At 38.1% G+C, this 16234-nt stretch overlaps 1 protein-coding gene across 1 annotated transcript in view; it reads left to right on the top strand.

The window, feature by feature from the left end:
- The window catches only part of Xpr1 (xenotropic and polytropic retrovirus receptor 1), a 158108-nt gene that overhangs the window by 129506 nt on the left and 12368 nt on the right, over nucleotides 1–16234 (top strand). Inside the window, exons 12-13 of the mRNA XM_005364008.3 lie at nucleotides 12186–12352; nucleotides 16018–16157. Of these exons, the coding sequence (XP_005364065.1) occupies nucleotides 12186–12352; nucleotides 16018–16157 (307 nt within the window). The remainder of the gene's footprint in view (nucleotides 1–12185; nucleotides 12353–16017; nucleotides 16158–16234) is intronic.

Here is a 16234-nt window from a genome sequence, read left to right as displayed (position 1 = left end):
TTTTTTTTTTTTTTTTGGTTTGCTTTGGTTTGGTTTTGGTTTTGGTTTTTGGAGACAGGGTTTCTCTTTGTAACCTTGGCTGTCCTGGAATTTACTCTGTAGACCTGGCTGGCCTTCAACTCACAGAGATCCACCTGCCTCAACCCTCCCAAGTGCTGGGGTTAAAGGCATGAGACACCACCACCCGGTGCTGGGAAGTTCTTAAGGTGGCATTTTATTGAGAAGTATTGCTAGTGAGGAAGAGTGGTCATCATTCTTTTTGTGTTTGTAACTCCACTTCTGGAAGAATGAACAAATGAGGATTTATAGCCAAGAAGGAAGGTAAGGATGGAAAGTTACTAAAAGGAAACATTAGGATTGGGCACACTGGCTAAACTGACTTGACAGGATTCTTACCAAAGGTTGACATAGGTTCTCTGGTTCCTATTGGGTTTGGAGACTCTAAACTTAGCAAGATGCTTGCTACAGGTAGGTGATATGGACCTATAAATCCCAGATGCTAGGGTTGGGGCCTAGAGAGAGTAGAGAGTCCTAACTAAGCAGGTCAAGGAGAGAGTCTTTCATACAGCCAGATATTTGATCTTCATGTGACAAGGAAGGAAATTAAAAACTGGATAAGATATTTGCCAAAGTCTTACAGCTAGGAAGTAGAAGAACCCATGACTATGTATAGAGAGAGTGTACCTCCAAAATCAGCTATCAAGTGGGTAACAGAGCTAGAATTTACATCAAGGCCTTAGGATTATTTTTGTTGTACCATTTTTCTAAGTTTGTAGAATGCCCTGAGCACTACCCAGTGACACAGTGTTAAAGCCCAGGTAAACAAAACAGAACCAGTCAGGTACAGTAGCATGCTGTCATTCCATGGGACAAAGCTGTCTTTGAGAAAACACGGAAGTACAGTGATCAAGAATGATATAAGCTGTATTTATAAGGAGATACCCATTTCCTGGTTCTTGGCCCTAAATGCCACATCTACCGAACACTGAGCCAGGAACTTACCTTTCATCCTAACAGCCACAGCAGTAGTTCACACAGTGTGGAGTCAACTCCAAGTTCCCCTTCTGCCAGAAAGAAAAGTTACCTTTGCATCAGAGGAAAACAGAAACATTAATGCTCACCCAGCAATGATCATGCACACCTTCAATCCTAGCACTCAAAAAGCAGAGGCAGGTGGGTCTTTGTGAATTTGAGACCAGCCTGGTCTACAGGGTGAGCTCCAGGACAGCCAGGGCTACACAGAATAAATTTGATCTTGGAAAACGGGAAAAAAAAATTAATGCAGCTGGGCGATGGTGGCGCACACCTTTAATCCCAGTACTTGGGAGGCAGAGGCAGGTGGATCTCTGTGAGTTCGAGACCAGCCTGGTCTACAGAGCTAGTTCCAGGACAGGCTCCAAAGCCACAGAGAAACCCTGTCTCGAAAAACAAACAAAACAAAAAAAAAATTAATGCTATTTCAAGTAGTGAGAAAATGATTTAGCATGAGTAATTTGCTTAGTGTTGTGTTCCTTTTACATTTTTATTTCATCATTATTATTTATCTATATAATGGGAGAGCATTGTGTGCCATCGTGTACATGTGCATGTCATAAGACACCTTTGTGGAGTCTGTTTTCTCCTTCTACCTCTACCTGAGTTCCAGGAGATCCTATGTGCTAGTAGCTAAGGGCACCAGGCACACAGATGGTGTACAGACATACATGCAGACAGAACACCCATACATGTGAAAAAATAAAATATTTTTTAAAAGGAACTATCAAAAAACATAGGGGAAGTTTGCTATTATGCTAATAAACAAGACATGTCATCTATATGCTTCTTCAAATGTAGTGGACAAAATGTAACTTTACAGCTTGTATGCATGCGTACATGCATGTGCGCATACACACACATACACACATACACGGGATTGAACCCAAAGCCTTGAGTATGTTAAGCACATATTTAGACTGAGCTACACCCTTAGCCTTTTCAGGTACCAATGTATACCTTTTACCCATCTTTGGTTGAATTTGCTATTACTTTTGAATTTGTTGAGTTCTTTATATACTTTAATAGAAGTCATCAGATAGTGTTTAAAATAAGCTTTGCCATCTACAGCTTTTTATTCTCTTAACATGGCCTTTTTCAGGGAAGGGTTTAGTTCATCAACATTTCCTTATATGAACTTTTTTTTCAGTTTTAAGAATGACAACTCTTTACCTAAGCCTAGGTTTTTCTTCTTTTATCTCAGTCTTTTTATTATTAACATAATTTTTTATTGACTCTTTGGGAATTTCACATTATACACCCCAATACCAAACTCATTTCCCAGCCTTTCCATGTCTGTCCTCGACTCTTGTAGTTGTCCCCAAAAAAGAAAATTTCAAAAATAAAAATAATTAAAACAAAACAGAAACAAAACCACTTCGCTTCTCCATCTTTCCCACCTCTCCATCACATATTTGTTTGTTGTAGTGTCATTGGGAGCTGTGGTGTTTCTTACAATATGCCTTTTTGTCCAGTTAGCTTTACTAGCAAATGTTCATTGCAATGAGTCATTGGTCTGGTTTAAGGCTTCTGGTACACCATCAATACTGGACGCTTACCGAAAACCCTCTCAGATATCCTGCTTTTGCTCTGAGTCATGGACATCCTGCTGCTGTAGTTCCACAGGACCAGTCCCCGTCATGTGCTCCAGCAGGTCATAGATGGGGTAGATGTTGGGATGGACCAACTCAAAACCATGAATGTGTGCCTTGGTGGTAGCAGAGTTCAGTCTGTGCCACTGGGACCACTCCCCATCCCTCATGTTATGGTCCAAGCCAGATCTCTCATACACATGGTAAGAGGTGGGGCCAGCCCCCCCCCACACCCAATGGGACCAACTCTTATTGCAGCAGCCAGCAAGTGGGGTGGCCAGTTCGTCCATGGCAGTCGAAAGTTTGGGCCAGCTCTTGTGTGCCTATGCCACTGGGGCCAGTTTAACTGAGGCAGTCAGTGAGAGAGGGACAGGACCAACTCTCTAGGGTCCAGGCCACCTGGGCCAGCTGTCCCATAACTCCCAGTGGTAAAAACAGGCCACAGACATTAATACAGACCCCAGCTGCATGAACCAAGACATGACCCTCATCTGCAGCTATGGACCAGACGTCATGGTGTCTGGTGGCAGCACAGGTCACTTGGGTTAATATGGCCTCAGTAGCAGCATGGCCCTTGGACATCAACGTGGCATCAGTGACAGCCCAGACTACAGGCATCCATATGACCTTCAATGGTATCAGAGGCCATGGACATCAGCATAGACCATGCACTGACCTAGACATGGCTCCAGGTAACAGTGTAGGCCACCCATAGCAGCCTGTTCCTTACCATTGTTGAGTCTTTAGTTCTGTTTCTCTTCATAGCACATGAACTGTTCCACTTCTCTTTCTGTCCCGTTGTCTACCACTTACCTGTTCATCATAGTGGCACCCACCAGGAGGGCCTGCAGCTGGCTTCTGCCCATCAGGGCTGTTGGGAGCCCTCAGTCTTACATTTTTCTCATCCTATTTTTATGTTTTACAGGTAAGCCCATGGTCTATTTTGACTTAATGTTTATGTATAAGTTACAAGACAGTCAAAGTTTATATTTGACCTATGGTTATCCTGTTTTAGTAGCACTGTGTTGTTGAAAACGGCTGTCTCTGTTCTATTGAATGTCTGCTTTTATATCGCTGTCAGAAACAATTAAGTATTTTTGTGTGGATCCTTTCCTGAATTCTCTTCAGTGTTTTCTGTTTGCCAGTATCACACAGTCTTGATTCCTGGAACTGCATATTAAATATCAAAATTTGGTAGACTGATACCTTACCTTACTATTCTTTTTTTATATTGTCTTGCCTATTTTAATTCCTTTGCCTTTTGTTATTAATTTTAGAATTATGTTGAACCTGCTTATAACTTTAAGAATTGGTATTTTGTCTATGAACACACTATACTAATTTAGATATTCTTTTATTTCTTTCATTGGCATTTTATAATTTTTGCTTTATACTTATGCACAGATATTTTATAAATGGAGGATTTTTTTTGAGAGATTGTAAATAATACCATGGTGTAGACTGTTCATTTTCCGGCCACTCAGACCTGAAATAATCACACAGAAACTATATTAATTACAACACTGCTTGACCAATAGCTTAGGCTTCTTTTGAACTAACTCTTACATTCTAAATGAACCCATTTCTATTATGCTGTATAACTCCACAAGGCTGTGGCTTACCGGGTAAAATTGCAATTGCAGCATCTTTCTCCTTTGGCAGCTACATGGCATCTCCTTAACTCTGCCTACTTTCTTTCTATAGCTCTGTTTGAATTTCCTGCCTGGCTTTATTCTGCCCTGCCATAGGCACAAAATAGCTTCTTTATTAACTAATGGTAATAAAACTTATTCATAGCATACAGAGGGGAATCCCACATTACCATGGTTTGGGATTTTTACTTTCAAAGGTTTTAAAAATACCTAAACTTTTTACAAGAAAACTATAGGTTTGCATTCAAGTTTGAAATATATATTGGGGCTCGAGAGATGGCTTGGCAGCTAGGAACACTTATTACTCTTTCAGAGTACCAGAGTTTGGTTTTGGTTTTAACTCCAACTCCAGGAAACCAGTTCCCTCTTCTGACCTCCACAGGCGTCCACAACATGTGACAGATACACATATACACAGATAATATTAATATATATTCATCATTATTTTAAAACGTGTCTGTATAATTTTGTGTATGTTGCACTCTTTACACAGTTTTTCCAGCATTGTAATTAGGATGTTAATACAGTCAAGGTAGAAAATATTTTCATTTGCACAAGTATACATTCTATTTTATCATATGTGTTTAACATAGAGATAGTTTCATTTCATATCCAGAGAACTGGTTGTTACACTTTAACAAAAAAAAAACAAAAAAAAAAACAGGGTCCTTACATAGTTCTGGGTGTCCTGGAACTCACTCTGTAGACAAGGCTTCCCTCGGACTTACAGAGATCTGCCTACCAATGCCTCCCAAGTGCTGGGGTTAAAGGTGTGCACCACCACCTGGCCTATTTTCCTTTTCTCATACTGCTCTTGATTCTGTTCTTAGAGTGAAGCTGGCTTCATAAAATCAATAGAAAGGTATTCTCTCCTTTTTGGAAGAGATTGTACAAAATGTGTATTCTTTTTTTATATTTATTTATTATGTATACAATATTCTTCCTGCGTGTATGCCTTCAGGCCAGAAGAGGGCACCAGACCTCATTACAGATGGTTGTGAGCCACCATGTGGTTACTGGGAATTGAACTCAGGACCTTTGGAAGAGCAGGCAATGCTCTTAACCGCTGAGCCATCTCTCCAGCCCCCAAAATGTGTATTCTTTAAATATGTGGTAGAACCATTCTGAAGTCTTTTTCTTTGGAGAACAGAGAGGCTCTCTGTGTGGTTTAGGCTGGCCCCAGTCTTCCAAGTACTGGGATTGTGGGCATGTACACATGCCAGACTTGTTGGGAGTTTTTAAATTTGCAAGTATTTTTTTAAGTTCCAGTCCAGCATGTTCCTCTTTATTCTTCTAGGCCATTTTGCTGCTGTCTTCCACTTTGAGAATTGATAGGAATCATTTTCTGTCAACTCCTTTCTATGTTTATTTCTCTAAAACTGAAATTCTTTGCAGTCTTTTTTTCCAGTCTCAGGAGACAAGGTGTCTTTTTTTTCCGTGCTGTGCTTTCACTTCCTGTCTTGGAGTCTGACTGTGGAAGTCATCTGTCCTAAATGCCATCATTGCTGGGTCTTTCCTTCAGCCTATACTCAGGAGACCTCCACCCTCAAGCAACTCCTATTCTACACCAAGCCATCTAACATTATTGCTGTTTCTTTGTTCAGAGTAGTGGTCTGCTTCTCCACACTATCTCCATTCCTTTCACCAGCAGTGTTGAGGAACAGTCACAGCATACTTGGGGACTAGGGCTGTTGCTCTTGGTAGAGTGCCTAGCATGCACAGGGTTCAATCCCAGTACTACCAGTTTGTAGAAGTAGAACAGGGGATGTAGCTTACGTCTCGAGTGTTTGCCTACCAGCTGCATGCATCTGATAATGCACTTGAAGTTACCTCAACTATCTTTTCTCTCTATTCTTATCGTTCCCTCTTTCCATTTTTCTGTCTCTCTTCTTTCTGTTCTATTCTTTTTCTTTCCTTCGTTCCTCCCTCTCTTCCTTCTGTCTTTAGCATTGGATTCAAACTTGGGATTTCATATGGTAGGCACTAAGCTTTATAAAACACCCAAGATGTGTCTACTCTAAATTGAAATATTCCATAGGTATAAAATACAAACTAGATGTTGGGGGCTTAATATAAAAAGGAATATAACATATCTCAATTTTATAATGACTAAAATATTTTGCATGTGATGAATTAAATAACATGTATTATTTAAGTTACTGTGTTTCTTTTCACTTTCTCTAACATGGTGTCTAGAAATTGTAGCATTGTATCTGTAACTTCTTTGAGTTTTTCATGTAGCTGCCCCTTCTCATCTCAGACCCTCTCTGCCTGGACACTGCTTGAATACTGTCTGAAGGAGCTCCTCCCATCTGCTGTGTCACCCTGTTCTGTTTCCCTCGTGGTTCTTTCACTGTCCACAACCTTCTTGTTCATCCATGCATGTGATAATGATCTCCCCCACTAGACAGCAAGACTCAATGAGGCAGGAAATTTGTCTGCCCTTTAGTAAAAATAAGATTCACTGCTATGTACCTAGCATCTAGGATGATATCTGGTTCACATTCAGCAGATGCTCATATGTTGGATGAATGGTTTCCGCTCACTGGAAATGGTTCTTTCTGCACACATAAACTGTTCAGCTAAGTCCCTTTAAGAGTCAGTTTAAGGAGCAACTCCTTCATGAAGGTTTTCCTAGCTGTTGCCTCTCCCAAAAGCCACATTCTTCCTCCATGCACAGGTCTCTGGTTGTGCTTACAAATTGGTTTTGCCTGCACCAACTCTCCTCTTTTAAATGTAGCCTTTACTTATTCTTCAGCACATCCCTAATTCTCCAGAATAGGTTACCCAGGCCACATTCTCCTGTAGAACGTACCAAAGAACACACTTCTCCTTAGAAGTTAATCTTCAGTGCTATATCCATATAACAAATAATGTAAGTTACAGCCCTTTGTTGAATAAAGAAATTCCTATACTATTTAATATTATAGAACCAATACATCATTTATAAATATCATCATGCTGACATTTATTTTTCTTTGTCTACTTTCTTCCCTCCTACTTTTAAAGAAATTTATAAGCTTCATGAATGTGATACATGCATATATACATTGAAGCAAACACTATACACCAAAATAAAATAAATCTTGTTTTAAAAAATTTGCAAGCAAAATATAGATATATAGAGATAGGTGGATGGATTAATGATTAGGTAGATAGATATGTATTACTATATAAATATACATTTATTACTATAATTGTCAAATAATACAGAAATAAAGCTAGAATGAGTTCCCTCATCTGGAATAATCATCTTCGTCATTGCTATAATCATCATTTTATATACAAAAATAATTTGAAATAATAAAAGTATAGTTGTTTTGGTTTAGGTTTTATACAGGGGTGGCTTTTTTGAAACAGAATCTCATGTATGGCCCTGACTTGTCTAGAACTCACAGAGATCCACCTGCCTCTGCCTCCTGAGTCCTAGGATTAAAGGTGTGTGCCACCACTCCCTGGCTGGACTTTGTTTTGTTGTGAAGGTTGAATCCAGGTCCTACACTTTCTGAGCATCACTCTAACCCAGAGATAATCCTTTAGGTTCTATAGATAGTGTTTAAGTAATTTTTTACATCATCTTAGAAATATTTTCATGGCACTCCATAGCTGCTAGAACTTCCCTTTCACTTTGAATGTGAGAGGCCCTCCGGAAAGCACACTGTGTTGAACTGCACAGTGGTGGTACACACGCCTTTAATTCCAGCACATGGGAGGCAGAAGCGGGTGGATCTCTGTGATACCAGGCCAGGCCAGCCTGGTCTACAGAGTGAGTTTTAGGACACCAGGGTTACACAGAGAAACCTTGTCTTGAAAAACCAAAAAATAGTTTCTTGAATAGGGTTGCTGTTTTTCTTTTCCTCTTTTATTCTTGGGCCTAGATAGTTGTATTTTTGTCTCGATCATGTTAAGAGTGTTTATCTTCTGTAACCACAAGGTTGGGAAGTGATAGAGTCTATATTCCAACCCAGATCTTTTAACTTCAAAACCAGTTATTTTTCTACTTCCTTTCTCTCTGAACTTTAGAATCTTTAACTGTAAATGAAAATAAAAATAGCTGTTTTGCTTGCTTCAATTTAAAGATAGTCATCACCTCAGGAGTATTATGCGCAGTCTTACATGCTAACTAAAACACATGATGAGTGTTAACATAAAATGATGAGTGACTATGTGCTGATTCTCCTGTAGTGGGGTTATGCCCTGTAAACCTGTGTGCACTAAGAATATCGTAAATCAAAATATATTCACATCCTAGCTTGTGCACTGTGAAGGACCCGCTGCTTGAAGTTATGAACTCATGACTGCTGGAGCTGTGCCCACTGCTGCTCCCTGTCATGAGACTATCATGACACATATAACTAGTCAAAATGCAAACTATAATTTTTTCTGAGTGAATATGGCTTTTGCGTTATGTGTTGCAGATTATCTGTGTATTTATTCAGATTTCTGAATTTTTCTGAGAGAACGATATTAATCTCGTAATTCAGTGATTTGGTTTGGAAGCTATAGGAATAAATGCAGAATATTACATGCTAAGTTCAAGCATAATTCAGTTTACTCCAAGGTTTGAACTTTGAAAACAGTGCCCTCTCTATTTCATTTTTTATCTAGTTTTAGTGTAAAAAGTGGTAATTAAGAGAATAGGACTCTCTGGGTGAAAGACTACTCCTTTCCTTCACTCTAAAGTACACTTCTTAACAGAGATGGAGTGCTGGGTGATGTTCTGGTTTTCTGCCTATCACTTCCTCTGACTCTTACTTCACTTTTCATTCCTCTCATGGCTGTGGGTATGCAACTCTTACAAAATTTATTTTTATTTTAAATTCAATGGATGTCATTTCCACAGATTTATTCCATATATTCTGCTTCTAATGTGGCAGATGAGTAAGAGAGAGACTCCTCGTAGAATAGCAATGATTTGATTTTCTGTGATTCTCGCCATTATTAAAGTAGACTACCAGTGTAAGCCAAGAGAGGATATGGTATAATTGCTTGCCTAAAGTGATAAAACCCGTCTTGTGTGTCCCTGAATATCAATGAAGGAGGAAGATTTAAGGGAGAAACATTTTTTATTTGGGATATTTTAAAGATCAAAAATGAGACCAAAATATAGTACATGTTCATCATTGAAGTCTGTGAAGTAAAATATCATTTATTTTGAAATCTTATATAAGAATATTTGTTTACCTTAAAGGTCAGTAAAATCTCCATGTGTGTCTCATAGAAATTCCATAGAATAATTGAACGTAGAAAGAGGGAGGTACATGAACCATTGTACCAGTTTAAGGATTGTACTATGAAGACAAAATAAAATATAAAAATGCAGGAAAGTTAGCACAGTGTATTTTGTTTCACTGTTAATTCCTTTTCCTTTGATTATTTCTTCAGAAATTAATAAAGAACATCAGCTTTCAGTAAAAGACTCGGTAGTACCTATACTCACTTGATAAGCACCAATTTGTGACCTACCTGTTAGTCTATGTGCAAATCCTCACTAGCAAACTAATTAATAGATTATTATTAGAAAAGTTGAAGTAATATTTGTAGAATATAAGGCTTATCATAAACATTTTATTTGATAAGTTACTATTATATTTATTAACAAGTTGTTTCTCTTTTAATCTTTATGTTCATCTTGTTTTTGAAATATGAAGAGTGGGTTTCATTCCATTCCTGAATTTGCTTTACTTTTTGGAAACCTTGATAGATGAATTGTGAGCATGTTTTAATGCATTCATGAAACAGATAACTAATACTAGTTACCTGACCTCTGAACAGATCTAAGTATACCTAGATAATTAATAATGTGTTAGACACTTAAAATTCCTATTTAGTGTTCTAATGTAAATATTCAGATCAGTATGCTTTTGAAGAAGAGAACTTTTATGACTATAATTTAAACCTGAAAATTAGTTTCTGTCCAAGCAGAGCTTTTCTGCTCTTTTTTTGGATGGATCGATCAGAATCACTTGCCTTTCCTTCCTCCTGTCTGTCTAAAAGAAGCTAAACAAGGGTTTATTCACTAAACAGCTAGCTCTTGGTGAGTAGAGATTGGAGACACTGGTTTTAGTGTTTGTTGATTTCTATGTTGTAAATTTTTCTGTCAGACCTAATTTTAGGCTCCTAATGTTGAATGTAGAGTTGAGAAAAGATGTACAGTGTTTTCATCATGCAGAAAGAATGTATACAATCTCGGAAGGGTAGAAAAGAACAAGGTTTAGCATTTAGGATTTGAAGTGATGAACCCCAAGTGTTTATTACTTTAATATTGCTAATTATGTCTATGTGACTTAATGTTTAATAATGATTGTTTCAGCAAACAATATGTATCTCATGAGCTGATAGATACTAATTCTGGCTATCCTGAACCTTTAAGGTATCAGATTTTTTTTTCTAACTATGTAATTCTGGTGTTAGTAAATGTCTAAGCATTTAGTTTTCTAAAATACAGAGCTGATCCTAAGGCCCAGGAAGACATTCTGCAGTCAAGTCCTACATATCTTTTCCAATGTCATTTCAGGTTGTTACAAACTGTCTTATGTTCTTTGTCCTCTGCCCTAGATGTAGATGACTTGTAATTTTTTAAGCATAGCACACTTTCCTACCCCAAGCCTTTTCAAAGGTGTCTTCAACTGGGCAATGGTGGCACACGCCTTTAATCCCAGCACTTGGGAGGCAGAGGCAGACAGATCTCTGTGAGTTCGAGGCCAGCCTGGTCTACAAGAGCAATTTCAGGACAACTAGGACAATAACACAGAGAAACCCTGTCGGGGGGGCGGGGTGGTCAGCCTTGAATGACCTCACTTCATCCACCTGACTTTTGCAATACTGTTTATTTCACTTTCTAGAAATACCACAAATGCTACTGATGCTCGTTTCCTTCTGTGGGAAACTCCCATTCTCCTTGATGTTTTTTCAGTTCCTTGTACTTCATTTGAAGTCAAGTTTAGTCTTGTAGCAAATGTCTGTCACTCAGTAGATTGTTAATTACCTTTGGATCATACTGTATTAAGCATATTAATAACTTTAAAGTGATTAATAAATACTTGTTTATTTTAGTAGGACAAATTGTGGAGAGTGCATGCTACAGTCTGAGAAACTGGCCAAACCTTAAAGGATTTTGAAACTAGATCACAGGCACCATTCTTTCTCCCGACAGTTCCGTACCAGACTGTTATCTCTCAGTGTCTTGAAACTGGAGAACATCATGGGAACTCTGGAACTTACTGAAGGAGAATTTCAGAGAGCAAATGAGGCTCTTAAGACCAAAAAAGATCAAATTGATTAACTATGTTTACAAATTATTTTATTCTGTTTTAATGTGCTTTATGGTGTTCTCAGAATAAAACCGAAAGTACTGTTTATCAGTATAAAGATAGGTTGGGCCTTTATATTAGTAATGTCCCTATGAAAGAAGCAAAACTAATCAAGCTCTGTGGCTTGAGGGAAACTCATTCTCATAAACGTAAAGAGCGAATACCTCATCAGTCTGTTGGGTTCTGGGGTATTTTTTTTTTTTCTGGAACTGCCTGATTGTCTTCACAGTAAGATTGACGAGATCAAAGTGTGTGAAGGAAATGCTCTAAATCAAAAACAACCCAATATTTCTTTTTTCTATCTTTTACCCTAAGCTGCCACCTAATGGCAGAAGTTTAAATGACATGTTTATAAAATCCAAAGAGTACATTGAGATGTTATAGATTCATTATAGATCCTTACTCCTTAATGAACATTTGTATAATTTTGGACCTCAGAGAAGTTGTATTTATTACTAACCTTTGTTAGGCGATACTTTTGCTAAGGATGTTTGTTTTAAAAGTTGGATTTCTCTTATAGGATACTATAAAGCATCTGTTTTTTGGTTCAGTTTAGTCACTTTATCTTGTCCTTTTTGCTTCTTCTCTTTCTGCAGAACGACGGCACTCAGACACTGAGGTGTTCTTTTACCTGTGGGTTGTCTTCTGTGTCATCAGCTCCTGCTATACCCTCATTTGGGATCTCAAGATGGACTGGGGTCTCTTTGATAAGAACGCAGGAGAAAACACTTTTCTCCGGGAAGAAATCGTATACCCCCAAAAGGTATGTATGGAATGTTCACACTTAAGGGAAAGAGTTTTAAAAAACTTAGCTATATCAGTAGTTAGATCATACAGCAATATCGACTCAAAGTTCTAATTATAATAACCTAAAAATGATTTAAAAAAAAATAATTATCCAATTGGGCGGGCCACATCTTTAATCCCAGCACTTGGGAGGCAGAGGCAGGTGGATCTCTGTGAGTTCAAGCCAAGCCTGGTCTACAGATGAGTTTCAAGACAGCTAAGATGGTTACACAGAGAAAGCCTGTCTCAAAAAAAAAAATGTCCAAGATACCAACCCAGTCCACAAAAAAATTTATCATGTTTGCCATGTGGTAGATGCTGTGGGAATGTAAGCAGATAAGCAAATGGCAGTGCTATGTCCTAACTAATGGAGAGGGCAACTTGCTAAAAAGCCTCTATTTTCTTAACATATCTGGTGCTTGGGTGTTCATGTTCCTCACTGCTCAGAATAATTCTTGTAGACTTGGTGTGCACCAAATGAGTAGCTGCATACTGAAAAAGCAACTTTATGAACACCCATGGGGAAAAGACTGCCAAAGTGCTCAGATCCTTTTGTCTATACAATGAGTACTTGTTAGTGCCAGCCCAACTGGGAGAAAAGTAGAGTTCTATAGGAATCACTTTAGTGTTTTACTGGCATATTAGAATAAAGGGAATGAGAAGCTGAATTTCAAATAAAAAAATTGTCTTTAGGTAGAGAGATGGCTCAGAGGTTAAGAGCATTGCCTGCTCTTCCAAAGGTCCTGAGTTCAATTCCCAGCAACCACATGGTGGCTCATAATGGGGTCTGATGCCCTCTTCTGGCATGCAGGCATACACACAGACAGAATATTGTATACATAATAAATAAATAAATAAATATTTTTTTTTAAAAAAATTGTCTTTATAGCCGGGCAGTGGTGGCTCACGCCTTTAATCCCAGCACTTGGGAGGCAGAGGCAGGCGGATCTCTGTGAGTTCGAGACCAGCCTGGTCTACAAGAGCTAGTTCCAGGACAGGCTCCAAAACCACAGAGAAGCCCCGTCTCGAAAAAAACCAATAAATAAATAAATTGGTCTACAAGAGCTAGTTCCAGGACAGGCTCCAAAACCACAGAGAAGCCCCGTCTTGAAAAAACCAATAAATAAATAAATAAATAAATTGTCTTTATACAGATGCTTTGGTACCATGAATGATTAGACCTTGAAAAAATTGAACAATGAGCTGGGAATCTGGGTATGTGTATTACAATCCCAGCCGTATTACTAACTAAGCTGTTTAGTCAGCCAGGATGAAGGGATGTAGACTACATTAGCCCTTGATATATTCTCAGGCCTAAAGTTCTGTTATGGATAACATATAATTCAATACCCAAATGTTGCCATTACATCAAATCTGTATTTTGAAAAGTGTGTGATTGTATAATATGGAGTAGAGAAGGCTGTGACTTAGGCATTAAACATTTTTTATAATTCTTAATTAAAAGGAAAATGAACGGGTTGGGGCCAGGCAGTAGTATGCTGGTAAAGCACTAGCAGGAGCAATATACAGATTAATCCCTAATGCCATTTTATTTTATTTTTTTTAAAACTGAAACAATGATATGTATTTATTTATGTATCTGTAGATAAACTGCAGACAAGTCCAAGCAATCTTTTGTTAAGATTTATTAAGCCCTATAATGTTGGAGGAACTGCTTGTTCATCCCTGCCACCCAGAGCCAAAATAATGACACAGAAACTGTATTAATTAAATCACTGCTGGCCAATTAGTTCTAGCTTCTTATTGGCTAATGCTTACACCTTACTTTAACCCATTTCCATTCATCTGTGTATCACCATGTGATCATGGCCTACAAGAAAAGAGGACCAGTAATCAGAATAGTCATGAATTCAGTTAAAGCTACTTTTATGTTCACCACGTGTGTTTTTTTTTTATTACTGCGTGTGGTGTTTGGTGAACTCTGCACATATTTGTTACTTACACTGATTGCTTCAGTTCATTGTATCTTTACATAAATGTTAGGCTGTTTTCTATTTAAATGGGTTCTGATTTACTGTTTTCTCTGTAATGAAATTAGTGGGTAGAATCTTTTGATTAGTTTATTATATATTTTAATGCCATAAAAATAAAGTATAAATTTTCTTAAATTATAGTTGCAAATTTATAAGGAAAAAGTGAGGAAACTATTTGTGAAGTCCAGTGAACCTTCATTATAAAATCCTGTCACAGTCTTCCTAAGAATTCTACCTGCTTTCTCACATGTGGGGAACCTACATTGTGGGGGGTGTTTTATGAAACTGGAAAGGGGACCGTGAGAAGGTTAAAAAAAGACCTTAAAGGGAGGCGGGAGATGGGAATGATGGCACACATGTGACATGAAAATAAAAGTGGAGCTGTTGTTGAGGGGAATGGGGAGATGGGGCAAAGAGATGGGGCAGGGGTGAATACAATTAAAGACTGAAAATACCCTACTGAAGCTTATTGCTTATTGTGTGCTTGCTTAAAATTTTAATTTAAAAACTAATCAGTTAGCCAGGCAGTGGTGGCGCACACCTTTAATCCCAGCACTCGGGAGGCAGAGGCAAGCAGATCTCTGTGAGTTCAAGGCTAGCCTGGCTCCAAAGCTACAGAGAAACCCTGTTTCCAAAAAAAAAAACAACTAATCAGTTAGTGGATAATGTCTAAAACTGACCAGTCAAAACATTAAACACATTATTTAAAGTTATGGAGGGCAAACGGAATGGATAGTTACAAATGACTGTCTCTGGGGAATAGAAGAGAAGAAGTACAGGGATCGATTGTCAGCTCCTATTAATAGTCCTCTGATCGTGACTCATACACTTTGTTGAAAATTAAACAGGCCTGGGAAGGTGGCACAGGGCATAAAAACACTTACTGATCATGGAGAGGACCTACATTCAGTTCCCAACACTCATGGCCACTCCCAACCACCTGTACCTCCAGTTCCTCTTCTGGTTTCCAGAGGCACAGTACACATACACACTTGCCAGCAAATAAAAGAGCAATACTTTTTAAAGTAAAGTAAATTAATACAGCTTACTACATAACAGTTCTAGTTACCAAAATGACACAACCTTTAAATACATTTTGAAGTGCGAATTTTGCTTAGTAATAAACAAATCCATGAGTTTTGGGATCTATTGGCAGTTTGTATTTTTAAGACTTTTGGGTAGTTAAACTGAATTAGTTGAATACTATCTCTTATTTTCAGTCGTGTTTGTGAAATATTTATCATTTGATTTATCAACATAAAAAAAACAAGACAAAACTTGTATTATATATGGGATAAAGAAATTTGAAATTTTAAATACAAATTGTACAGTTAATAAATCTGCTAATATCCTTTAGTACTAGTGACTTTGTCATCATCTTCCCATGCTTCTCCTAGAATACGATCTCATTTCATTTACAAGAGAGGCTCATGTACAGTGTGGACATTAACTGTATTTGTTAACTGATTTCTGAAACTTAGTACTATATCATCATCTTAAATTTTTGCACTATTTAGGGAAACTAAAACCTATGTAATGTTTCCCCGTTTATCTGTTGGTGGGCTATCTGTGAGTCTCAACAGCTGATGTAGGAGTACTTTGTAAAAAGAGTGGTGAGAAATATACACTATTTGCTTGTATTTCTTAGGCTTATTACTACTGTGCCATCATAGAAGATGTGATACTGCGCTTTGCTTGGACTATCCAAATCTCTATTACTGCTACGACTTTTCAGCCTCATGTTGGGGACATCATTGCTACTGTCTTTGCCCCCCTTGAGGTTTTCCGGTAAGCAAACTATCGAACAATTTATCAAGGATTCTTTTAAAAGATGCCCAGTACTGGGCCAGCAAGCTGACTCAGCA

This window comes from Microtus ochrogaster (genome assembly GCF_000317375.1).
Source record: "Microtus ochrogaster isolate Prairie Vole_2 chromosome 6 unlocalized genomic scaffold, MicOch1.0 chr6_random_2, whole genome shotgun sequence".
NCBI classification, from domain to species: domain Eukaryota; kingdom Metazoa; phylum Chordata; class Mammalia; order Rodentia; family Cricetidae; genus Microtus; species Microtus ochrogaster.
This window is presented reverse-complemented; position numbering and strand designations above follow the sequence as displayed.